This window comes from Lipophrys pholis, assembly GCF_963383615.2.
Source record: "Lipophrys pholis genome assembly, chromosome: 6".
Taxonomy (NCBI): domain Eukaryota; kingdom Metazoa; phylum Chordata; class Actinopteri; order Blenniiformes; family Blenniidae; genus Lipophrys; species Lipophrys pholis.
Window position 1 is genome coordinate 18755801 of NC_137629.1, and position 26887 is coordinate 18782687.

Sequence of the window (26887 nt, forward strand, 5' to 3'; positions counted from 1 at the left end):
AGAACAACAGCCAGAGTCTAGCCCGGCTTGTAGACAAAAAAAAAAACAGGGAGGGAGACAGGGAGGGGGTTGATGCTTGAAATATTCAGATAACCCCGTTGTGTTGCCATCTTGACAGGAGTGTGTGTGCCTCTTCTTCAGCCCCGCACACACAGAAAGAGAGAGAGAGAGAGAGAGAGAGAGAGAGAGAAAGGGGCGGAGAGGCAGAGTGGAGGCGGAGGAGGAATGCAAAGCTCCATCCAGAGCCGAGGACTGGAGCATTTGCGCAGACAGTCTGCGCTGCCCACAACGCACAAGCGTCTCAGACGGGGAACTTTGTACTAGTTTTTGTTTTGTTTTCACTTCGTTGAGCCACGACGCTGCAGGGAAGAAACAAGCAAAGGAGAACAGGAACACTCGTGACATCATCGGGGATATATCATGGTGATCAAAGTGTACATAGCATCGTCCTCCGGATCCACTTCGGTAAGAGATACACAATGGCACGCCTTTACGCGCACATGCACACGCGAGGTTTTTTTTTTTTTTTTTTTTTTTTTAAAAAGCTGGTTTTACGTGCAGCATCCAGGCGGTTCAGAGAGGGAGACAGCTGAACTTTCACTGAACTCACTAACTGATGTCCATCCGGCTGTCATCCTCACATTCTGGACTGCTCTGACACCATCAAACATGCGGATCTGCCCTCATCAGGACTTTGGACCCAGCCTCTATATCTTGCCCTGATCTGTTTATGATCTTTTAACTTTTAACTCCCAGCACACTTCTCTGTTGGATGTGGTTTGCCCCGCTGCTTCCTGAAGTCACACTTTAGACATTTCTACACTTGAAACCAGACTGAAAACAGGAAAAGCATGCAGGGGAGAGGAAATCAATAATTTCACATTCTCTGCTGTGTCACCTGATGCCAGGGCAGGAAGTTGATGTGTTTGATCGAGGGGGAGCGAGAGAGCGGATTTCTAAGTGCTCCCTTTACTTTCGTGCAGACTGGAGGTCGTTCAGCTTCAGACTTGCAACTTTATTCCAGTGGCGAGGAATGATGATGATGCAATTCTCCAGGGCCCGTTATTAGGCATGCAGCTGCAGCACAACAACAGTTTTTAGGACTTGCTGGACCCGCAGCACCCTGTAGTGCAAAACAAGTTAACAGATCTCAAACAATTTAGGGCAACCTTGTACCTTAAACGCTGTAGTTACACTTCCAACGTATACTCATGTGTCATGCTTACATAATCATTTAAATAGTTCATCATAGTCACTTAATTTACCTTAAAATGGAAGAACGTGTTGAGGGAACTCAATATATTTGAATTTGTGTAATATTTTAAAGCATTTACTCGGCTTTATTTGTTTAAGAAGCTTCTTCTTCAACTTCATCAAACTCCCAATACACTCAGTTCAATCAGCTGTCTCTTAACACAACAGGCCGATCTGTTTCCAACAGACCAAAACACCCTGTAGCTTTAAACGGAATTAACATGGATGCAACGTAATGTCGGCATATAATCGACTGATTCAGGCCTGCACTAATGTGATTTCCTGTGAGAGGGTTAGTACAGCAACTCACTGCAACTTGCACCTTTAGATTTGGCTCGTATTTGAGCCAGATGTTCGCCCTGCTGCAGCCAGGATTCAAACCCGACTCCCCCACACTGAACATCGAGACTTAACCCCATAACCCACTTTTCTGAACACAATATTTGAGGGAGGTATTACCCTCCATCTGTTCAGCCTGGGAAACAAAATGTTCAGATATTTCTCCTTAGAAAAAAAAAATTACAAAGCTTGTTTTGAATCTTCAAAAGCAGCATTTTTTTTTTTTTTTTTTATAGCTATCATACCAAGGAAATGATCAGACACTGAGCCTCTGTTCAGTTCAGCTGTGCTGAGTGACTTTATTGCCTTTACAGTAAATGACATTGGCAAAGGCTCAGGTGGAGCAGCAGCCTCACAGGATGGCAGCAGCTTGTCCAGTAGAGTCAGATCAGTCAGAGTTTAGAGCCAGAAATACCATCAGCGCGCTGGAGCCTGTCTGGGAAAATGCATTACATCTCATTGATCTGCCTGTAGTTGGGTCTGAGAGAACAAGCGGAACAAGCCTTCCTTCGCTGCACTGACACACTTCCTCATACCCGTGTTATCGTCTCCGCCGCACGGCGGTTACTCACATGCAGTGTGTCATAAACACACGGTTCTTGTCTGTTTCATTGCCAAGACTTGCAATTTGGTTGAATTTGTTTAGCTTCGTCAGATTTCACAATGTATAATGGGCCGAGCATTTTGAAATGTTTCACAGTTCATTGTAAAGTGGTCGAAACCTTCTGCCCTCACCAGGCTGGCAGTCAGATTGCTTGAACGTCCGCACAACAATGTGATCTCATGCCATAACCCAGTTATATTTACAGCTATGTTAATCTCTCCTCTTTAGTTCAGCTTGTAAATGAACGAACAGGCCAGAACTGGGCGACAAGTACACATGCTTTCCAATGAACATCTAATGGTTTTTTGTTTTCGCTCTCTGCCAAGAAAAACAAATGCAGGCTTGTGATGTCAGAGAGTCAGAAGTGATCAAATTCAACACTTCCACACAGACTAACTTTCCAAAGACGTTATGCTGTAGCTCCTGTTTGAGCTCTTTACTAGGTTGTTGCTGATTACATGGTGGGTCAACAGTGGAGACGTGGTTGGTAACTTTGCCTAAATGAGAATAATAATGTTTTTCTTTATTCCTGTGGCGTTTGCATGATCCCCCTGTGCATTAATGAATGGATGAGCGACTCACTCTAAATTGCCAGGGGTGTGTGTGGGTGTCTGTCTCTGTGTTGGACCCTGCATTTGTCACTGCCACCCTTAGTTTTATAAAGCAGTACAGATGATTAGACTGTACTGCATGCAGCAGTCGGCAGACAAAACTGTGGTTAGAGAAGTTTGAGAGAAGTTGGGTGGATAAATGGTTGATAAGGAGGAACCAGTGTGTTGACATGATTGTTCCTCAGTAAAACAGACTTCGTTCCTGCATTGCATCTAAACATGAAATGCCTATAAAGCACATTGTATTTGTGGAGCTTTCACGTTGAAATTTTAAAGGAGAATAACAAGAACATAAATGATAACCTTTAATTTAGCAAAACACTACTTAAGTTTTGCTTGTTACTTTTAATTTCAGGTCAAATCTGAGCTGAAATCTGTCTTGAGACTGCTCAGTGTTTGGAGGGAGGCACCACCTGCAACCTGAACTTGACTTTATTGTATTTTCTCGTCAGCAAGAAGCACAGTGTTTGTACCACCTGAGGAAATAGAGTTGTCTCTTTGGTGTGAATGCTTTAGAGATCCATCTTGTGTTACTGCTGATAGCTTTTTGAAAGATTAGATCATACAGTGTACCTTTATCCCAATGTAAACCCAGCAAGAGGTTTGGCCATAATACTTAGTTTGCGTATTCACCGTCCTTGTAAAACGCCTTGTGCTTTTATTTCACCTGGTTCTGGGTTTACATTGAGGCCAAATTTGAGTAACAAATTTGGATTGGATTGGAATTAGCGTTGGATGCACTCATGGAAATGTACACGCACACCTGCAGCAAGCAGCTCACAAAATGCCTACTTGATCTATGAACACTCGCTCGCCACCAGCACACAATTTGTTTGTGTGAGCTCCTTATTGCTGCAATAAATGCCCCAAGCAGCTGTTATAATGTGAGTGATTGTGCAGTGTAACCGTGCATGTCTAGGTCATGCATTTCCACTTTTCTTCACTGTGGGCTGGTGTCAGAGTCTGTAGGTCTGACTTGATTTGAACGACTGCTGCTGGTGATCTCCTGACCTTCGCGTTGCTGTTTCACCTTTAGGCAGCAGAGTGAAAATCCAGCCAGTGTTGTAATGCTGACTGAGCTGAGGACTGGGTGGAGACCTCTGGTGAACTTCCAGTAAGCAGCTGTTTTCAACAGAAATCTGTCTTGATCTAATCAAGGCAAACCTTTATCCATTACAAACACACTGGGCTGGGGCTGATTTATGTTTCCTTTGGTCCACAGAGTGGATTTTCCTTGATTCAAATGTTGGGCTTTGTGAGGTTTAGCAACCATTTTTAGTCTTATCTATAAACGTTGTTTGACAAATTTAGTTTAAATGGGTTTTCTTTTCTATCGGATTGAATCGGACCTGAATTGCCCTCAACGCGGGGTTGACATAACTCACAGAGTCCGTCTCCATTGTATTGATCTAAGCCAGTGTTGTTGATACAGTCCGTCCAATCAATCCCAGCCATTGTCTGGCAGCTCTTAAATCCGGAGCTCTGACTTTGTTTCTGGCATTGATCACGTCTGGATCTGATCTCATCGGCCTGCCTGAATTCTCACAATGATGTGGAATGTAAACTAAAGCGCATATGGTGCAGATTCCCTCTCTTCACATTCCAGTGAGTGAAAAATCATGAGTCCTACAATGTATTTCCCACTGTGACATGGGAGGCCTCTATCTGACCCATTTGCTGCCTCTCTGGACTGTGGGAATTTAGGGCATCTGAAACGATCTTGTGTGCATATCAGTTCCCACACTGCTGAACCAAGATGTAAATGCATTTTTAGGATGACTTTTCATTCAGTGAATACTGCAGTTTTTCTTTGTGCCTTGGAAACATGACATGTCCAGTGCAGCTTACAAGCACCCCAACTAACATGAGGTGGGGGCTCATGTGAGGCACAAAAGGGCTCTTCTATTTCGAATGATTATAGTGCTTGATAATATATTTTATTTTTTATTTTTATTTTATTTTATTTTTTTTAAACTAAACGGTAGGAACACACGTATTTCCTCAATTCTTTAATGCCTATTTAAATCCTTTCAGTGAACTGCATTACTTCATATTCAACAACATTATTAAAGAAAACCTCATACATATAATCTTTTTTTTGTCCATATAAGCTTCTTTTTTTTAAGAATAGTTTTTCCTCATCAAATTGTTTAAGAAAAGGTTGTTACAAGGAAACTTACTCAAATAGTCTCTGCTGGGAGAGTGAGACTCCTGCTTCAGTGAAACCCCTTCATTCACATTTAAAGCATCAACGCCTTCCTCCTTCTATCCTACATTAACTTCAGTTAGTTATTCAATGATCAGTTACTTTGTGTCACCATTTCCTGGAAGCATTTTTAAAGCTTATTTTGATATGCATGCTTCTGCCATGCTTTGTGTGGAATACTTAGTAATTCAGGATTAATGGTGTGAGTTGTGCACTATTTGAACACCAATGTTGTGATGAGTTGCAGGTTATGTTTGGACGACACAAGTATGTAAACAAGAGTGTTTATTTTACTAAAGAACTCCGAAATATTACATTCCGATATCAGCTGAGTGATATTATTGTCCAGTATTGCAATAATGATAAGGTTTTCAGTGCTCTTTCTCTTGCCCCTACTTTCCGCCTCATTCATCTTTTGTGTCTGTCTCTTTTGCCGTCTGAATGCTGACTGATCTCTCCACACTTTGTGACTTCATACACTCACATCTTCCGAGTGCACAGACATCTAGGGCAGTAGGGCTTCCTCCGATTGGCCAAAAGGGTTGACATGCAGTGCAATGAAACACTATTAATTCGGTCTGCTGCGATTTATGTGCTTCGAATGCTGTAATCACACTAATGATGCATCTGAATATGTGTCTGCATCTCGCCAGACTTGCTGACAACGTATGGAATCTCTCCGATGATGAGTCATGGTTTTACTTATCAAACAACTCCCCAACCAAATTACAGTTTCAAAGAGGACATTCCTTGTCTACTGGTGAAATAAAAGCACGTAATGTGTCTGGTCTAGAGGACCTATAATTTTCATTCACTAGTAACAGGGCTGGAAATCACATGGTAGCAGTATGTAGCAGAGGGAACAGCACCCTTTGAAACTGAGGGATGTTTCAAAGGTAGTCAGTTATACGAAGCACTTTTTGTTAGACTTATAGAAGAATGGGAGTTCAGAGGTCATTGACCTAAAGAGTCCCACTTTATTTATTTATTCATTTACAAAAGTCGTCATGATATATGTTTTTTAGGGTTCCTTTAAGAAGCATGATAGAAGTACATGTCAATCTCTTACAAATTGTGAAGAATAAGTAAAACTTTTACCTGCAGGTTCTACCAAACAGACTTGAGATAATCAGTATCACAAGCGTTCATCATCTGGGGACTGCAGACATGTAAATGTCTAACAAGTTAACCCAAGAGTTAAACTAAAAACAAAAACATCATCCCATTTTTGGAAATATTAAGATTTTTAATTGATCCTCAGTGTTGGACTGGCAGCTGTAAGCTTTGCTACAGTCCCCACCAGTTACTGCAAACAAATCCAACAGCTCACAAATACATTCCCAGTTTTGTTTTTGCATTACGTTTGAATGTATTTGTATCCATGGGCATGCTGTGTGGGTATGTGCACAAGACAATGGCAGGAGAAAGCGTGGATCATGGAAATCTGGTTGGGATCCTTGACCGACGAGGAGAAATGAATCAGGAGTTTTTTCAGGCATTCCAGAGATAGAGATAAGGACTGCTTATACGAGCCAAGAGGAGACAAGTATTTGTTTATTGCCACGTCCAGAGTCAGGAGCGACTGTGTTTTTTCCATATTAATGTCATCGGGGGCTCAATTCAAGACTGAGGACACCAGAAAGCATTTGAAAGAGCAAAAATGGGGAGCGCTCACTGTGCAATTAGAGGTAGGGGCAGATGGCACGAGGCCAGTGTGTCCTACAAATTAAATTTGCTTGGCAGCAATACAATGTGGGCTTGATGAGGCAATGGGCAGAGTGTGCCAAAGAGAAGGGGGGCCGCGGGGTAAGGAACCTTGTGTTTAATCCGTCTTCTTAGCAATTTACGACCCAGTTGCTCCATTGTGTACAAAGCAAATGTAAGTCAGTGGACGAGGAAGGATGGCATGAGTGGAGGGGGGGCTGGGCAGATTCTTCTGTTGGAGAAATGATCGTGTTCATGTCTGTTAAGAGAGGAAAAAGCAGCAAGTATGAGATCACATTCTGCTTCGTCCAGAACAGGTGGAGGAGGAGAGAGACAGAGGGAGAGGGTTTGAGACTTTGCCCTTTGGAGTGAAGCTGCCATTAACCGATTCAAACTGCACCACAGCTATACTGCCAGCGTTGTGCAGTCCCTCGCTGCTTCAACAGACGGACGTTTAATAATCCACCTGTCTCGTGTGCATGCTGTACAGTTGGGAGGAGCCCTCACACGGGAGTGTCAGGACTAACAAGAGCACTCTAAATTGATCCTGATTATGTGTATTGAGTGAAGTTCGGCTTTGTTTGGGTTTAGGTTTGTGTGAGTGTGTGTAGCCCAGGCTGGATGTGAGCGTCTCCTTACAGCAGGCCTTATTTGGCTCGTGTTTGACCAGTTACCTCCTCTCGAGTCCCCGAGGAGCTCTTGTTTCCGTCTGGCCTTGTAGGGCCATCCTCCCACTTATGCACACCCACCGAGAGCTCATTGGACCGCAATTTCACACACTGAAAAACACACACACACACACACACACACACACACACACACACACACACACACACACACACACACACACACACACACACACACACACAGCCTCTTTATCTTCTGTGTGATTGTCTTTTGGGATTTTCAGTAACATAACAACTGAAAATTGCACATGACAGGACGCTTAAAACGGAGGAATCCCACAGGGCGTCACCGCGTCATCTTTAAGGCGCTTTTGTTTCCTTCATGGTTTTGGATCCCGTTGCAATGCTTGTTTTGTGTCAAGCAGGTAGACGCAGATGCGACAGGTTGGGTGCAGCATTTTGAGACGCCTGTCAAAAACAATCATCTCACAACCACAGCGATGCTCTTGTTTCATCTGCCTGCGCAGCCTGTGGGTTTCATATGCAAATGTTACAGTGAAGTCAAAACATTATCGTTTAAAACAATGAAGTGACATTTCCTCTGCTAATAAAAAATGATTGTTTCCATTTTGTCTTTAACTTTTGCTGTATTTCCCACTGCTTCATTCATTTGTTGATTTTGTTACCGAGCAGCCTGCCATCTTCATAGTGAAACAGACCGGTGGCAGCGTGGTGAACCTGAGGCCCCGTTATGCTGCCTCATATAACCATAAGTTACTACAAGGCCAACTGACATCTTCCCCTCTCCTATCTCCCCCCCCCCCCCATGTAGATTAAAAAGCAGCAGCAGGATGTGATGGGCTTCCTGGCGGCCAATAAGATCGAGTTCCTGGAGTGCGACATCGCAGCCAGCGAGGAGAACAGGAAGTGGATGAGAGAGAATGTCCCTGAAGAATCCAGGCCTGCCACGGGGCACCCGCTGCCCCCACAGATATTTAACGAGAGTAAATATTGCGGGGTGAGTGTCAGTGATTGTCCAAACAGCCTCTGCTTCATCGTCAGTACATCTAAATGATATGATGTGCTTTTGATGCAGATTTATTTATTTTTAACAGAAAAGTGCAATATAAAAAGATGTTCATGCTTTCTGTTATTATTCCAAAGCGAAGCCAAACGGATCAGATTTTCGGCTCTGGGGTCTGCAGAGGAGATGGCAGATGAAACCAACGTCTATACCTCTGACCTACAAAACAAACGGATTAGAAAAAAACAACAGCATTTCATGTTTATTTTGTCCCGTCTGCTCCACAGAGTTCAGACATTAGTGCTGGTCGACCATATGCTAAACCCATCGGCGCACTTTGTGGACCACGAGATAATTTCCTAAAATAAGGATGTAAGAAAGGTCAATTAAATACGGAAGCAAACAAGTTGAAGTTGCATTGTTGACTTATATCAACTGACCACAAGATTAACAGTTACTCTTCTTGATCAGTGTCTGTAGGATGTCTAGTTTACTGGTTTGCATTTAGGATTAAAATGTGTAAATGTTAATTCCGAAGTAATGTAGCACTAGTAAAAGCAGAGATGATGATGTTAGTCTTAATATCTGCCTGCTGAATAGACCAGGAAGCAGCATAGTTAACCTCAGATTGGTTCAGAAGGTTGTAGAATGTGTCCCACATTTCTAAATATGTAAAAAGAAATTGAAAATCTTTATGACTTAAATACTTTGAGCAACTGAAAGTGGCCATTTTTTTTTTTTTATGAAGTTTTCTGTTAAAGTCTTTAATCATGCAAATGCAATAGTTAGAGATTCTATATTTTGGTTTTGACAGGTGTTACATAACTTTTTCTATTTTTTTCATAAATGATATAGAAACGTTATAAGATAGTTTATGATCATTTCATGCAGCTTTCTGCAGAGTGTCTTAAAGCCATTGTGTGCATGCACGGAATTTGTTGACACAGCGTAATAAGAAAAAATTAATGCACAATATATTTAGAGCTCATTGAAAACATTTTATCTTGCAATTGGGACGGGACTTGCGTCCTCAGTAACTCTAAAACTCTTGCGAGAGCCCTGATCAGTGACACTATCGAATCTTCATTAATATATTGACAGGTCCTACATGAAAACGCTCAGGCCTGTTGGGCGGAGCGCTCTGTGGAGTCACGCTGTGCTGCTAATGGAAGACTGGAAGCGAAGTCGCACAGTTTGCTGTATTGAATGTCGCGGACAAAAGAGGACAGCATTTCCCAGGATACTTGCAGCTGGAGGGAGCTGGAGTGGAAAAAAACCGAGAGGGTTGAAACCAATTGAGAATGTTCGCCGGGGTGTGTGCAACGAAACGCTAAATGAGCGAATGCATAGCTTGTTTACGCTGGGCTGCATTCGCGCGGACAATGGCTTTCTATCATATTGGCTACCGAGGCCCGGCCTTGGACAAATACCACAACCTCCGCTCTTCTTCACAGACTGCTCCCATTGTCGCCCCAGGGCATCGATCCAGAGTCTGTTTCACATTATCATTCCTGCAGAAGTTGGGATTTCGGTGAGCCGATGCTCTGATCAGTCGGCATTACACTTCTCTTGTTTGTCTTTGTCAGAACTATGAGGCCTTCTTTGATGCCAGAGAGGACAACGCTGTGTATGCATTTCTGGGTCTGACTGCTCCCCCGGGCTCCAAGGTAAGCTTCTGAAAACAATAACACATGTTGATATGTGTCCTTCCTGTGAACTGCATCCCCGAAGCCCGGCCATATTCCATATGAAAACAGGCCTTCGTGCCTAAATATACCGATCCTGCGATTTAAATACAGAAAACACACACATTACATAACACATCTGTTCATGATATACTCACAGGCCTCCTCCTCTTCATCTGTCTTGCTCTCTCTCTCTCTCTCTCTCTCTCTCTCTCTCTCTCTCTCTCTCTCTCTCTCTCTCTCTCTCTCTGTCTGTCTACCACTGCAACCTGGCACCTCCTGTCTGCCGCCACAGGAACTGCAGCGAGGTGTGCCGGTTACCATAGAAACAGCGGGGTTTTCCTCAGAGCTGTTTCAGGGCATACGTAAACCAATATCCTCCATTTTAATACAGCACGCTCAACCTTTCTCTCACCAGGAGGCCGAGGCTCTGGCGAAGAAAGCCCAGCAGTAGCAGCTTGATGCCATTTCTACCTGAGAGACCAGACCTGGACCCAGACCATGATTATGTGGACTTTATTCATTTAATTTTCAGGAATTTTTATTTTATTTTATATTTTTTAATAAATCAAACTATTCGGCGGTGCCTTGCCAGCTGTAGTGAAGGGAGGTATTAAAACAGAGTGTTACGGCTCTGCTCCCTCCCGTTAACCTCAGCCTGCTCACGACATGTCGGCCAACCATCACAATATTCCACTCAGACTCTTCAATCAGCCACGTTAATGTCAGAACAATGTTGTCGATTAGTTATATCACTCGTCTGGTGTAACCAGCAGAAGTCTTAAAGCCTGAAAGCACTGAACACCAATAGTCTGCCTGTTAGAGCTGCCATCACCAACATTCACAGAACTTTCTGGAAAAGCAATCTATTACAATCCCATACTCTGTATTTTTATTTACTTTATATTGTCTTAATGAAGTTTTAGAGGCAACCTTTCTTTTTTTACAAGATGATGTATGTTTGAAAAAAATTATAATACATGCCAAAATGGACACATCTGCAAACACGGAAAACTGCAGTACAGTTTTTTATTTTTTGTAAAAAAAATTATTTCATTTTTTTGGAAATTTGGATCGCACTTTCTTTTGTACTATCAGATTCCGGTTTCGCATTGTGTTTGGGGAAATCCAGTTTTTTCCTAAGCTGGCAATGTGTCCCTTCCTGAAACATAAACAAAAAGTAAAAAAAATAAAAAAAAAACGTGGCTCAAAAATGTACTATGCCTCCTGTTAAAAAATTTTTTTTATGTACAATAAAGACGTTTTAAGTTTATTGAATGTGTCTGTTCTTTGATTGCGTCTAATTTTGCTGTCACCTGACTTTTCAAACTCTTAGTAACCCATGTCATCGGCTGAAGGGAAACAAATGACTTGTGCATGATAAAATATTAAAATAATGTTTTATTAGCATTTTGAAATCCAAGTCATATTCAAGGTGTGTGTATTTTTCATCAATTTACCCATCAGTTAATCTTTCTTCTTTCCCACTCAGTTCAAATGGGCCACAGTGGCAGTATGGTGTGTAAAGAGGCCAAAGCGTCCGCCAAAACTTGTGTATAATAGTAATATGGCACCTTTAAAGTTCTGATTGTTGGTAGAGTGATAAAGTGTGTTCACACATATGATGATGTCATCCAGCTGTGGCTCAGGCTGTGGGTAACTATTTCTTGTGTTCCTATTGCTTGGGGTATTTTTTTGAAAATGTTTGTCGCTCCAGGCCTGTCTGGATTTAGTGCCCTTACCAGGAGCACACAAACCTTTCCATCATGACAAGAAACACAAAATAATCCCCAAACCCTCTAAAGTCATTTCACTGACCTTGTCCACTCTGCCATACTGAAGATGTGTGAATGCTCCCTGAGCGTCAGTTATATCATGTTGTCAAGATCTAAACTGTCCCGTCTTGACTTTTTTTATTTCATGATTGATAAAGGGAATTTTTCATAATGAATATTTCCAAACAAGATCAACAACAAGTTTTGTTCGTTCAATGAACAATGAAGTTCAAATTTCAGTGTGAAATCCTTGGATTTTGTGATTTTGGTGTGTTTTATCGTCCCGGTTTTTGAGAAGTTTAGTTTCGATAAAGTTGAAAATGAACTGACGTGTTCGATGAATCAGTAAAATGGCCTTTTTTGAACTTGTGAAATGTTTCTTTGGTACATGGTGAGTAACATTTGGGTTTATGAGAATTGAAAATGATTGCATCCTGTTTTTAACTACGATTTACACATTGTCTCTACTCTTTTGAAACGGAAACCATTTAGCAATAAATTATATTTTTTAGCTGAGTAAATGACCTGAGTACTTTTACATGATATTATAGTTGCAAGAATTGAGAGGAACAAACCACACAGATGTTGCTACACTTGAGTGCAGAGTTTAAGAATCTGGATTTTACTTCTGGTCTCAATCAATCCGATCAACTTTGGAAACAGGTTTGGAGCTTAGGTTTAATTATTGTTTTATTTTCATCAAGATTATATAGCATCAGCATATGAGACCATAACTCACAGTGAAGATAATCCCCCGCGGTGTCTAACTGATTATTATTCTAAAATTATTAACAAACTTAGTGCTATTAACATTTTTTATAAGCTGTTGGCTTTAGAATTAGAAGAATATATTGGATTAAAGGTTACCATTTTACTAAACACCTGTTTACTGGAGACCAAACTAACTCAGTCTTAACTACAACATGAAAAATAGTAGCGGTGAGTAACATGAGATTTGCTGTATCCACAGAGCCGGTGACGCATTAGTCATGGGACACACATAAGCATGAGGTTCTCTACAAGAGAGCCGACTGCTGCAGCTTGAATGGTGGTAGTTTATCTTCTTTACTGCGTCATCCAGCTTCGCTGTTGGAGCTGTCTCTACACACACTCACAATCACACTTACTGACAATGCAGAGTCACCAAATGGCCTCAAATACATGTTTCTTTTAGTTTTTTGTTGTTTTGGACTGTGAGGGTAACTGGACTATCTGGATAAAACCCCCCCACACACAGGGAGAACATTATTATTAATTTCTTTTGAAGAGTTACATTAACACCGCCTGAGACAATCCTACACAACGCTGTTGACAATATATTCCACTCCCATGGCATTATTTGAGAGTACGTTTCCAATTTCAGACTTTTTTATATATACTTCTATACGTGTTGATGTTGATGAAGAAGCTGAAGGACTTTATCTGTATCTGTACTTTTTGGCCGGAGGTCGAAGCTTTGTGTGTTCTTTTGCCGCCTCCGCTGTTAGTTTTTCTCATCCGTATGAATTCACTCTTCTTCTTTTGCTTTTCAGAAGTCGTGTTCAGTTACAGATTAATGAAGGAAGTGAGTGGTGGTGGTGGAGGAGGAGGGGGGTTGAGGGGCCCCGCTGTTGGTTACAGAAGTGAAACAGGGCTGAGGAGCTTTCGGAACACATTGAACTGACTGTGCTCAGACGTCTGACAGTCACAGGGGAGACGAGGAGGACAGTGACCCGCTGGCATGTTGGCTGAAGGTTTTCTCAGACTGCTGTGCTACAGGGAGGAGAGAAAGTTTGCTTCCAAGCAGACGAGATGGGAGACAAACCCTCATTGTAGTGACCCGGCAAACTCTGCAGACCTTGAGGTGCCTGAAACTGAAACAGGTAAATGACCAAGTCATCATTTTCTCTGTGAAAAGTCCAAACATCTCAAGTGCTTCCTCTTTTTGGACATATATAACTTTACCACGGAACATGTATTGAAAAATGACTGTAAGTTGTATGAGGTTTACTTCAACTAATAGCTACACACACGAGTTCAAAGCTGCAGGAGTACGTGTTGTTTTGTATTAATATTTAGCTTTATATACATCTTTATATATATATATATATATATTGTACAGTGATATTATATAATGGCTGTGAACTGTTAGGATCTGTAATAAGCGTGCATGTTGTCATCGGTCACAGACTCTGGAACAACATGTGATAAACTTGGTTATTTCCACTTACGCTCTGATAAATATTCTGTAATACACAACATATTCAGAAACATTTTGTTGGAAATAAAAGACCATATTAATTAATAAAAAAAAAGTATCCCGAATACTATGGGACTGCGAGGGTTTGACAAAACAATATTCTACAACAAATAACAAATAGTAATGTTACAGCAGTGTAAAGTACCACTTTATAGCCTTGAAAGGTAAATACGTCAGAATGTTGAAAATTTGTTCTCAACTACAACTACTGTTACACTCTTGAATTGTACTCGATTACAACTAACAGAATTCTTCTCTGAAACTACTTTTTAGCTACGTGCAATCGTGAGAAGTCAATAAAAAATTCCTTTGTAAAATATCTTATTTGTCAGACATATAAAGTATCTTACATTACACAGAACTAAAGAAATATAGATTTGGATCTCTAAGAAGAATGAACTAATTGACAATATGCTGATTCAATAGTGTGGATTTTAATATAACTGTGGACATAAAGTAGTGACATTTTCAGTAGGAATATGGATTACATAGTGCTAAATTATAAATATGCATAAGATTGAATAAGATCTGTTGAGAGCTGTTAATGGAATGCCATTTTATTCAATACATCCTTACATTCTTAAAAGAAAAATACCAATAAAGTGATATTATCTGGGTCATTTTCTTTTTAACTTGCCATGTATGAATTAATAGATTTTGTGACTATTTTGGACTTTATTGCATCTGATTCTGGGTGAGAATCCTCTTCATATATATGCACTGTAGCTGGACAGGCAGTTGGTGAAACTGCAACAACACAGCAAATCATTGCATTAATCTGAATAACTCTTTATTATCAGGGCTGGACTTGGAGCAGGCAGACTCCTCTCAACCTCAGGGACTGCGAGTGGCCCCTCAGGGTCCCGCAGGCCTCTCAATCCCAGGGTGTTCGCCGATGTACATTGAGGACTGCAGCCTCTTGGAACAGTACCCAGACCTGCAGGTGGTCGACTCCGGCCGCATGCCGCACAATCCATCCAGAGCCAGCCTCAGCCAGTTTAACCTTCTGTCCCCCCACTATGAAAATCTGCCTCACCCAGAAATGGCGGCCGAGCTGGAGCCACAAGCTGATCCACTTTTACCCATGCCAGACCAGGGTTACCTGGTGATGGGAAGCAGTGTGAACGTCAGCCTGGATCTGCTGGGATCGGGCTTGGGGCCCATGTCGAACTCTGTGCTGAATGGGCTGCTGGAGAAACAGCTGGAGGAGGTGTATATGCAGCACCTGACTGACAACTTGGCTCGGTGCAACTCCCAACTGGGTAACAGCCTCCTGCACGGCCTGGTGCCGCCACCGCAGCCCGGGTGCCAGTCACAGGGGCCAGAGTCGCTGGAGGCCAGTCTGGAAGACAGCTCAGGAGTCAGCGGCACTAAAATCAGCTATCTGAACACCCACAACTTAGCTCCCTGCTCGTCCAACTTCAGCTCCCCGGTGTTGAGGATTTCAGAAGCTGCCACTCCTCATCTGCAATGAAAACATCCTGAAAATGCATCACATGAAATATGTTGTATTATTACTGGTCTACTCTAAAGTTTGCACTCACTAACATGTCATCATGACTGTGAAAACAAAACAAAAGCGATCTGCTCTATCAGTGCTATTTTTACACAATGGCCTGTTGACTTCTTTAATTAAATGATGGTTCAATTTGAGCTGCTTTCGTTTGCCATCTGCTGACAGAGTTCAGTACTACACCATTAAAAATTCACCTGACGCTGCAATGTATTTTAAAGAATTCATAAGTCATGTATGTATCATTTCTTGTATTAAAACCATCTGCAGTGCTATATCAGAAATATATATATTTTTTAAAATTCAGTTTAATCTAATCATGAAAATGAGTCCTGATTACATCAAACGCCCTCTGAGATGTAGGACAATGGAGACAAAATGACGACATGCAATTTCAAAAGTGTACTCCGTTACCCATCAGCGATTGTATTAGTTCTTCTCAGTTGAAGAGGTTTGCTTCTGAATTTTGAAGTCTTCCAGGATAGCCAAAACACAAACACCTATCATTTCAAAACATAATGGAGGCTGAGCATCGACAAACTGCCTCCTGTCACACCACAGTCTTCAGTTGATGTGTGTAAAACGATGCAAAAGTCAGACCACTGTTGAGCAATCAGAAAGTAGTTTAACCACAATGTTTCAGTAGAAGTCGCTCCATCCATTCTTCCAATCCAAGTTAGAGCTGAAGTCTATTCCAAGACAGCCAGTGTAAACCACACACCGTTCAAATAAGGATCCATCACAGCTCTAAGATAGAGGCAAGGAAACAAGTAGTTTAGAGTTGAATATTGATTATCAAGTACATGATTTACTGGTTATGAAATGGAAATAAACTGTAAAGGAAACTGTATCCACCCATCCATCTTCTATTCCACTTCATCCTGCTCAATGTCACGGGATGCTGAAGCAGATCTCAGATTAGGCCGTACAAAAGGCAGGTTAATCCCAAGTAAGGTCATCAGTCCATCACAGGGAAAAGACTTATCACTGATTTGAAGACACTAATTCACCTGAAAAGCACGTCTATAGACAGTGAGCGAGAACCAGAGGACCAGGAGACAGGAGCCCAAGCTGACAATTGAACCAGAGATATTTTGCTGTGAATTAGGAGTGTTATCCACCGTACTAATGTGGGGATGCTTTCACAGATCAAACATGACCCAATCTGCACTTGAGGTATTTTACAAAGACAAAAGAATACTCTTGAGCAAACATGGTGTCTTCCAGTCACAACACATGACTTATCTGAACTGAGTTTCTTCTCTTGTTTTCAAGAAGACATCCCAGCATCAGGTAGCTGAAAATGTCTGGAGGCAGAAAAACGATCAGATATTCCCAATAAAATAACATAAAAGAATGGAGAGTAGCTGGTCCATCTTCCAAGGAAAGCTTGCAAATCATTTAGATGTGCAGATCCTGCCGTGCTCCTTCTCAGCCACTTCCACCATGGCGACACTGAAAGTGAGCATGGAGTCGGTTGATCTTTAAATCCACAGTAAGCCCCAGCCTCATCCAATGACCCTATGAGTTCTGATTTACCTGATTTATGATCAGGTTGTTTTGTAACAAGGGAATCACAAATCCTAGATACGGTCTTTTGTGCAGTGAGGATAATAGTGATCCATTAACATGCACTAACATACTCTTCAGAGGCCTGAGGCGCTTCACTTCAGTGCACAAAAAGATGGAAAACAGATTCAGTGAGGTTCTTCTGTAATTAATAGATTAGAGCTGGCAGTCTAATCAGGCTTTGTTGCATACGACTTCTGTCAGGAGATTATGGCAGGTAATTCCCAGGTAATTTAGTGGAGCTAATCTAAAAATTAAACATGAAGACAAAGAGCAGGAAAAATCAGATTTTCCCCCATTGGGTGATGTACAAATAAAGTCAAAGCCCTCGGGAGATGGTGGGAAAGAAATTCAGTCTTTGAAACCGTTCTTGCAATTCGCTGTGGGTGCACAGAGAAATAACCTGATGATCGTGAGCGTTCAGAGGTAACAAGGTCACCCTTCATAATTTTGATCACAATATATACCAAATTTATATTAAACGGCTTAAACAGCCTACTGTTACGTATCTGAAAAGTCCGATCAAAGGTTTACTGATTGGAGGTGAACTATGTCAAGTAAATAAAAAGAAACCAAACCAGATTCCCTCAATCAAACGGGAACGTCAGTCACATTTTTCTGACACTAGATATGTTCACATGTCACAAAGTAAATAAATGTACCTAATTAATGACCGAGTGGGAGGTTCATCATGAGGGGATCTGTGCTGCTCTTGCTGAAATCCTCACTGGCATTATTCTCTTGAAGACACCATCCATCCATCCATCCATCCATCCATCCATCCATCCATTGGTTTGTGATGACATAACTGTTACTATCAACTATGATCCAGTGGGAAGAATGTACACCGACGATTGCGCATTTATTTGTATTCAAATGAGGAAGAATAAAAGTACAAAGTCATTGAAAAAATAAATACGGAAACTTCAGATCTGTTTAAATACAATAATAAAGTACAAATACTGGGCTAATACCGCTTCTGGCAGCTATCTTTATTTTCAAATAGTCAAACCAATCAAACTATTCATGTATGGTGGTGCTCTGGCAAATAGTTCAACTTTCTAATGCTGTAATTTTACTTTTCACTCATTTTTTAATCTTATTCTTATTTTTATTTTTATTCTTATTCTTATTCTTATTCTTATTCTTATTCTTATTCTTATTCTTATTCTTATTCTTATTCTTATTCTTATTCTTATTCTTATTCTTATTCTTATTCTTATTCTTATTCTTATTCTTACTCCTACTCTTACTCTTATTCTTACTACTATTTTAAAAGTTTAACAGAGCTGAATAGATTCAAGTAAAAAAAAAGATTGATTTTCAGAAAGTGTTTACTTGAAAGAGAAAAATAGTGCAACTTTCCAAAGACAGCTGCAGCAGATTTTATCACCAAAGATTAAAAAAACGCCCATCTGTTTAAAACTGTTGGAGAGGAAAAGTCACACAAGCACCATATTTGTTTATAGTGTAAATGACCTGAGCAGCTACGTTTAGTAAATACTACTTCTACTGTTCATATTGTTTGTGTAATTTTAAAAAGAAAAACTAATACTGATAGCCTTCGTCATGTTGGACATAGAACCGAACAAACATTACCGAAAGAAATGAGGATTCAAATAAAGAGGATAAACCTTGAGTTTAATAATGAGACACTTGAAAGTGACAGATATTACTAATGAAAGTGTTTTTGTTGCCAGAAGATAAGATCTTCTTCATATCTCTTTTCAATAATCATCCCACACCACATCCACAATTACTTGTTAACTTGTTTATTAGAAATGACACATTTCAAATTAAACAAGCCATACAAACAGTAATTCTCTGGATTATTTGAAGTCCTTTATTGCAGATCCAATAACATGAGAGTTCAAATTAGTTTTCAGACTGTGACAGAAACTCTAAGTTACCCGTCTGTTTCAAAACTACACATCAAACCATACAGCAACATTGGAGGCAACATGTTAAAAAAACATTACACTCTGAAGAAAAGATGTGTTTAAAAATCAAACTAAGGTTGGAGATGAGTTATGATTAACTAAGAGTGGCGCTCATAGCAGTTGTGGTTTTGACTGTAATGATGTGTGCGTGCGTGTGCGTGCGTGCGTGTGTGTGTGTGTGTGTGTGTGTGTGTGTGTGTGTGTGTGTGTGTGTGTGTGTGTGTGTGTGTGTGTCTGTCACAGCCTTTGAGCTGGTTGGATACCACTGCCAGCTCAGGGATTCCTGTGCACATTAGTGGTTGCATGGGTCTCGCTCATGCTCTTGTTTAGTGTGTGTGTGTGTGTGTGTGTGTGTGTGTGTGTGTGTGTGTGTGTGTGTGTGTGTGTGTGTGTGTGTGTGTGTGTGTGCTGCTGTGCTCCCCTGGCTCCATATCCCCCATCCTATTATCCTATTCCCTTTCTTTCTCTGCTTCTCTCTCCTGTCATACCAGCATGGCTGCAGGATGGACGCTCTGTGGACACTGCCTCTGCTGTCTGTACATCTGTCGGTGTGTTTGGCCCTCACTCCCCCAGATGAGCTCCCTCAGCCTCGCAACCTCTCCCCCTCGCTGGGGTTCAACAGCAGCGATGACAGCCTGTCTGTGGATGTGCCCATGGCTCTGCGGGTGTTCAGCGTGGACTACCACCACGTGCAGGCTCCCTTTGAAATCGTGCTGTGGATCATGCTGGCCTCACTAGCCAAGCTGGGTAAGCCCCCTGCTGCACTTCTAGTCATGTGTGCTATCGATATGGAATAGTTGGGACAGTAACATTGTCAGGGTTAGAACTTTACACCATACATAATGAAAATACTTTCAATAAACTGCACTCTAATAGTGAGTTGTTTTAAAACGCGTTACAATTTTGAATCAGTTGTGACAAAAGGTGTTTCAAGGTCTGTGCTGGCCTCAGTGACTGCGCTGCCATTGGCACCAATGTGAGTGTCAGTGTCTTCTCCCTTCGTGCGCTGGACATGAAAACACTGACTTTGAAACTACAAAAAATAATTTAAGAAATCTTCTTTTATCATGTTTTTTTTTTCTGACGGTGCCTCCTCCTGTCAGGTTTTCACTGGTCGGGTCGAGTACCAGCAGTGGTCCCAGAGAGCTGCGTCCTCATCATGGTGGGCCTCCTGGTTGGAGGAGTGATCTACGGGGTGCGCCACTCTGCTCCTCCGACTCTCAGCGCTGACGCTTTCTTCCTCTTCCTGCTGCCACCCATCGTGTTAGATGCAGGGTATTTTCTGCCAGGGAGGCTGTTCTTTGAAAACCTCGGCACCATTCTCTGGTTTGTTAACTTCAATATGTGTTGTTAGTTGTTATGTTGTGTTTTATTGATGCATGTTATGTATTTGCTGTCGTTGAGGAGGCAAATGCAACGTCAATGAAAGTTATGAAAACACTGTGTGTGTTGGTTTACTCTAAAGACTAAACATTGTAGCATACTATACTTTAATTTGAAATCTCACAACATTTGCCAGGTATTTAAGGCTACGAATGCGGGTTGAGGGTTAACCTTGCAATTCGGTTAAAGTCGTGATATTCGTAGGGAGTGAAGATTGTAAGAAAATACATGGGATGATGAAAATTACACAACAGATGCAAGTCTGTGTATGTTAATGCAAAACAAACACGAGATGACTTTGACATTAAAGTGTATTCTTACACAGAGACCTTATTTTGAAACATCAAATTCACTCTCATCGTTTTCTATGGCAATCAAGTGTGAATAAGACACAGTTTGAAGTTGCAGCATCATATCTGCTGATATATGCTCTAATCCTCCAGGTATGCGGTGCTGGGAACGCTGTGGAATGTGCTGGGCATCGGCCTGTCTCTGTACGGTGTTTGCCTGCTGGCCCCGAGCTCCCTGGGAGACGTCTCCCTGCTCCATTGTCTGCTCTTCGGCTCTCTGATCGCCGCCGTCGACCCCGTGGCCGTGCTATCCGTCTTTCAGGAGATGCACGTCAACGACCAGCTGCACATCCTGGTGTTTGGAGAGTCGCTGCTCAACGACGCAGTGACCGTGGTGAGGGCAGGAGTGGTGAAATGGTTTCATAGTCGAGCTCGATCTGTATTACTGTAAGACCTTTTTGATCTCAGGTGCTGTACAAACTGTTTGAGTCCTTCCTCCGCCTGCCGTCGGTGTCGGGGCTGGATGTGTTGCTGGGCGGGTGCAGGGTGGTGGTGGTGGGCCTGGGAGGCCTGTTTGTAGGTCTCTTCTTTGGCTTGGTGGCAGCCCTCACGTCGCGGTTCACCTCCAAAGCTCAAGTCATCGCCCCACTTTTTGTCTTCCTCTACTCCTACCTGTCCTACCTGACATCAGAAATGCTTCACCTCTCCGGTATCATGGCGTGAGTAGGTTATTCAACCTAAAATCTAGTTTCTTGCTCGAATTCGACTCTCCTCCAGTGGCTGTTGCTTCGCTTTCCCTGCAGTATTGTGACCTGTGCCGTGACCATGAAACAGTATGTGGAAGCTAATGTGTCAGAGCGGAGCAACACCAGCATCCAATACTTTCTGAAGATGTGGAGCAGCGTGAGTGAAACCCTCATCTTCATCTTCCTGGGCGTGTCCACCATACAGGACGTCCACATGTGGAGCTGGCCCTTTGTGGCCTCCACTCTGCTGCTCTGCCTGCTCTGGAGGGCCTCAGGTAACTTTGGAAATCCATTTCAAAGAGATAAAAGCAAATTTCCTGCCTCTGTACACGTTCTCCAATGCACACGTCTCCTTTCATCAGGAGTTCTCCTGCTGACCGCTGTGGTCAACAAGCTGCGCCGGAACACCGTGACTTTCCGAGACCAGTTCATCATTGCGTACGGAGGCCTGAGGGGAGCAATCTGTTTCTCCCTGGTGTTCCTCATCGACGACTTCCCGAAAAAAAGACTGTTCATCACCACCACTATCGTGGTCATCCTCTTCACCGTCTTTGTGCAGGTCTGAGAATCACTTCAGTGTCGGCAGTCTCATTCTTTCGTGGCATTGTGTGTTTTTACTGGTTGGCTTTGGTTCTCAGGGGATGACCATAAAGCCTCTGGTGGAGCTTCTGGATGTGAAGAGGAAGAAGAGAGCTCTGCCGACTGTCAGTGAGGAGATCCACAGCAGGGTGGGGAAAAAAGAGCAAGTACAGAAGAAGATGCAGTATAGTTAATATAATGTGGTGAAAATCTGGTGACAGATTCAATGAATATGTGAATGTTAAACTACAATTAACAGCAAACTCCCCAGAGCTGCCAGATGGAAACTGATGTAATATCAGACTGTTCCTACAAAATGATTGAATTTTGATCAAAACATTTGCACAACTTCAAAAAGACAGGAGAAGATGTTTTTACTGCTCAAAGTCCTTTGACTCACCAACCAGTAACCTCTGAGAAATCTTCATGGTAACAGTGTAAAATGACATGCCTGGCCTCACTGCATCCAAATGATGAACTCTGTGTTCTTTTAGACTCTTTGAAAAAAAATTATTTTATTACTTCCAGGTGATGTCTTGGCGATACTGTATTCCGAATCCTGCAATATTAATCCCTATGATTTCATTGTTTGCTTTTACTTTAATTTGCTGTAGACACAGAGCAATTTGATTTGAATCCAGAGACTTTGGTGTGTGATTATTTCCTCGGGCATGGTTTTTCAGAACTGTACTGAACACTTCATCGGCAGTAAAAGGCTTGAGATGCATAGAAATCTCAAGACTCAAGAGTATTTATCTTGTATTTATTTTCAATCTCAAAACCGTTGTTTAAACCTGGATGTGAAGCAACACTGAAGCTAGAAATTAGGCTGCACACATTTTCCCTGCATGAAATAGTAACATCTGCTCTCTCTCTTTTTTTTTTTTATCCATAACAAATACACAATGTCTGTTGGCCAACTGGAAGTTTTTCTTCAAAAGTGAATACTACAATGAGTCTCTGCAACTGAGGAACACGAAACAGCCATTATAGTTCATTGTATAATTTGAAATACCCATGCATTTAGGATGGAGGCATTTAAGAAGAAGCATGAAGCGTTTCAAATATGAACTCTCCCATGCAAATGTTCCATTGACTCGTCCTTTCTTTCAGCTCATTGATCACCTGCTTGCAGGAATCGAGGATGTGGTCGGCTACTGGGGACAACACTACTGGAAGGACAAGTTAGTCATTCCTCTTTAACGCTCTATTCTGTTTGATTGGCAAGCCGTTTTTAGCATTTATTCCATATTGCTGAATTTGTAAAAATGTGCATCTAGTAAAAGTAAATGCGGAAAATCGCCAGTAGGGGGCAGCAAATGCATTGCAGTCGTGCTTTCACACTCATGTAGGATTCTGAGAGTTGTGTGTGTGTGTGTGTGTGTGTGTGTGTGTGTGTGTGTGTGTGTGTGTGTGTGTGTGTGTGTGTGTGTGTGTGTGTGTGTGTGTGTGTGTGTGTGTGAGGTTTGAACAATTCAACAAGAGGTACCTCCGTCGGTTCCTGATCCGTGAGGACCACCAGGCCCGTTCCAGCATCCTGAGAGTTTACCAGGAGCTGGAGAGGATGGAGCAGAGAGGAGACGAGGAAGTAACACCCATGTGAGAATCACTCTTTCTGTCATTTCACTATTCCTCCATGGACCACTGACGCTTGCTTCCTCCGAGGAGCCCTGTAGGTATTAGAAAAAAAGTGGAAAGTTTAATAAAAAAAAAAAAATACAATTGTTATTACTTTGTTACCACAGAAAAACTTCAACTCAAGAGACATTCTGAAGGTTAATTGAAGGGTCAATTTTCAGCTTAAGACTTAAAAACACCCCAATAACAACATATGTTATACAATTAAGGGGAAAGGTGTAAACTGAGCAAAATTGCTTTTCATTAATACACGTTTCCTAAGACAACACTGAGACCCGAGCTGAGATATTGGTGATGCTGCTATGAAAGATAGCAAACTAGCCTCAAAGCCATGCTGTCAGGATTAGTTTTGTAAAAACATGCATAATGCAACAGCTATAGGAGGGTTTTTTTTTTTCCCATTTCTCTGTATTTCTTTCCCCAGAAGATTTCATTAAAATCAGTTTTATGTTGAGATGGTAGTCATTTTGTGTAGTAATTGTTTGGTTTCCCCAAAAATCTAGACATTTTCACCCCTTTCCTCTGCTCAACAACAAAGATAAACTTTATAGTTTAAATTTTGAGGCTATTATAGCTCTATTTTACCGGTCTCACCCACTCAAGATGAAATTAGACTGTATGTTGCCCCTGAACTAAAATGTCTTAGGATTTAAGCGCCCTGGTTTAAACGTAAAATGTTGTCGATCTTGATGTTATTGATAGTATTCAGTATTAATATCCCACAATTTAATGTGTTAATTTTTCATAGTTTATTAGATTGTGTGCTGACTAAAGGGTAGAATATGTCAGAGTTTAGGTTATTATGTGAGAAGTACAGTGTCAACTTTAGCTTTATTTATTATAAAAATCTAAAGATGCATTGATTTTAATATTTTACATGTTTTTTTTCCTATTTTTAGACATTTCTACTTCAAACCCTCAATATGCCTTGATAACCGATTCTGTGACTCAGACTCTGATAAACTGGCTTTCAGAGTGGATCCTCGGTCCCACAGCCGCCCCCTCCTGCCAGAGGAAATGGACAGCATAAGGCGCATCCTCTCCAGAAACCTTCACAACTTCAACAACAAGGTAAGAACTTTACGCGATCCTTTGAGTATTCCTGATCTCACCATCGTTTTGAGCCCCAAATAATGAGCAGTATATGAGCTCAATACTTGTTTTATTTTGCGGTTTCCCTGTTGATGAGTGTGTTGTCACTCCAGCAGACACCAGCCTACAGCAGACACACCCTGCACCAGGATGCCACCATGGGCAGGACGAGGAGGCCTCTTCACAGACACCACAGTCTGGGAGAGAGACACACTTATGACACCATCACACACCGGCCTCAGGTACTGAAGAAGTACATTTTACATCCACAGATTCACCTAAACTTGAGACAGAGTGCGATTATACATAATTCAAATTGTAAAATCAACTGATTCCATATTGAACTTGCACAAGGAACAATGTTGAAGGTCAGTATTGGACTCAGGTAGCATCATAGGAGCAGCTTACCCGTCTGGCAACTACTCTATCAGGGATGTTTTTACATAATGTAATGTAACAATTAAAGAATGTCACACATAAGGCCCAAGGGCCAAAACAGGCCCCTGAGAGCATGCAATCTGGCCCCTGGGATGTAAAAATGACAAGGTAGACATTAACTGGAAGTTTAAAAAAATGTAATTGCTTGGGACAGGGACATAAAAAATAATTGGCACCCAGAACTAAACAGTAGATGGAAGCAATGCTCGTAGTACTGCAGCAGTCAAAAGCTAGCTCTGTTATTGCTAGCAAAGTACTGTTCACATGAAAACCAGAATTATTTATGTGTTAATGCAGCATTGATCCATGGAGCAATTAAAGCATAAGCATAGTGTATGTATCATTATTCTTGTGTTTTGTGGATGGCTTTGGAGCACATCGGACAACAGGAGCCTCGGCAGCTTCTGAGAACATTGTACATTTACATGGAAAAGGCAGAAACGCTGAAAACTATTCAGTTTTCGTGTTGAGCAACCCCCAAAAAGCAATGAAAGTTTTGTGTTTTCACTTGAAACGGGCTTTTAGTTTTCCTTTCTTGGTACTCAAACCATTAATGTAGCTCTGAATACAACCGGCGTGAAAGCACCTTACATTTCACACTTTGTTCTGACATCTTTTGAGGTCAGGATGGTTAAATGTTCCTTTCTGTATTCATTTTAAATGGGAAAATGTTGGATGTTGTGCATAAGCACATCCATCATTTTGATTAAACATGGCATATGAAAAAAGCTGCTTCTGATTTTGGAGACGTATAAGTGAAGTCTCCAGGCTGTTTTACTGCATGTTTCCATTGTGGCAGGAGGAGGGTGAAGAGTTCAGTCATTCACGCAGAGGAAGAGTAGGACTCAGTAGAGCTCATACAGGTAAAGACGATGAGATTTCCATCGCTATTTACTTAATGATGACAGAATCTATGAGCATGTGTAATTGTAATGTTTTACCAGAATGTCCAATTGTCCCTTCTTCTGGCAGTGTGCTCCATAAGCCCCAGATCGGTCCTCCCAGCCTCTTCAGTCTCACCAGCCACAGCTCAGACAAGTCAACAGGACACGAATCGTGCAGAAGAAGCCCAGCAATCACGTGTGGAGAGAGTCCCCAGAAAACATCTCAGCTTTGTACTGGAGAATGAGAAGCAGCAGTGAAGAAACACTGGAGGAAATAAAAAAGTCACTTCAAGCAGCTCCAAAATTGATAACCTGATCATTAGTCTTTTAGTTTCATTGATGGGGTACAAGAAGTTTATTTGAATCCTTCATCACTTTCATGGACACCTCACAGTTAAAATGGCCCCAAAATAAATGGGTTTTATCCTTTTGAGTGTTTGCCGACTACAATAAATTGTCTCCCGTCCTTGTGTTTCACCTCTCGAACAACTCTGCTTGAGGTTTGAGGGTCATTTGCATCTACAGTCTAATTCATTTTCAAAGTGGCACTCCAAGAGTAACACCAAGCCTGGAAATACTTTGAGGTCATAAATGCAGAGACCCTGCCATTCACATTGAGAACGCACTTCAAACACACCAGTCCAGCCTCTCCTTGTTGCCTGTATGAATGCAACGCGCAGCCCCTGGTAATTTGACGAGGACAGCCTCACTGCTCCTAAAATAACTCCTGTCCCCCTGTCTGACCTCC

General features: G+C 41.7%; 3 protein-coding genes across 3 annotated transcripts; all 3 read left to right on the forward strand.

The window, feature by feature from the left end:
- Positions 1 to 88: 88 nt before the first annotated feature.
- sh3bgrl (SH3 domain binding glutamate-rich protein like) lies at positions 89 to 11326 on the forward strand. The gene is made up of 4 exons (XM_080465225.1): positions 89 to 465; positions 8177 to 8362; positions 9955 to 10035; positions 10472 to 11326. Exons 1-4 carry the CDS (start codon positions 421 to 423, stop codon positions 10505 to 10507), a joined length of 348 nt encoding a protein of 115 aa, XP_080321351.1. The 5' UTR covers positions 89 to 420; the 3' UTR covers positions 10508 to 11326.
- A 2123-nt stretch (positions 11327 to 13449) lies between these two features.
- On the forward strand, positions 13450 to 16428 carry LOC308111207 (uncharacterized protein). Its single transcript, XM_080466021.1, has 2 exons — positions 13450 to 13690; positions 14868 to 16428. The coding sequence occupies exons 1-2, from the start codon at positions 13549 to 13551 to the stop codon at positions 15539 to 15541; spliced, it is 816 nt and encodes a 271-aa protein (XP_080322147.1). The 5' UTR covers positions 13450 to 13548; the 3' UTR covers positions 15542 to 16428.
- Positions 16429 to 19592: 3164 nt separating this feature from the next.
- On the forward strand, positions 19593 to 26239 carry LOC308111307 (sodium/hydrogen exchanger 2-like; the record flags this gene model as incomplete). Its single annotated transcript, XM_080466169.1, has 12 exons — positions 19593 to 19836; positions 20193 to 20415; positions 20916 to 21156; positions 21231 to 21481; positions 21566 to 21783; positions 21871 to 22067; positions 22147 to 22236; positions 23201 to 23271; positions 23552 to 23686; positions 24700 to 24796; positions 24931 to 25059; positions 26228 to 26239. 12 exons carry the CDS (start codon positions 19593 to 19595, stop codon positions 26237 to 26239), a joined length of 1908 nt encoding a protein of 635 aa, XP_080322295.1.
- Positions 26240 to 26887: the final 648 nt, after the last annotated feature.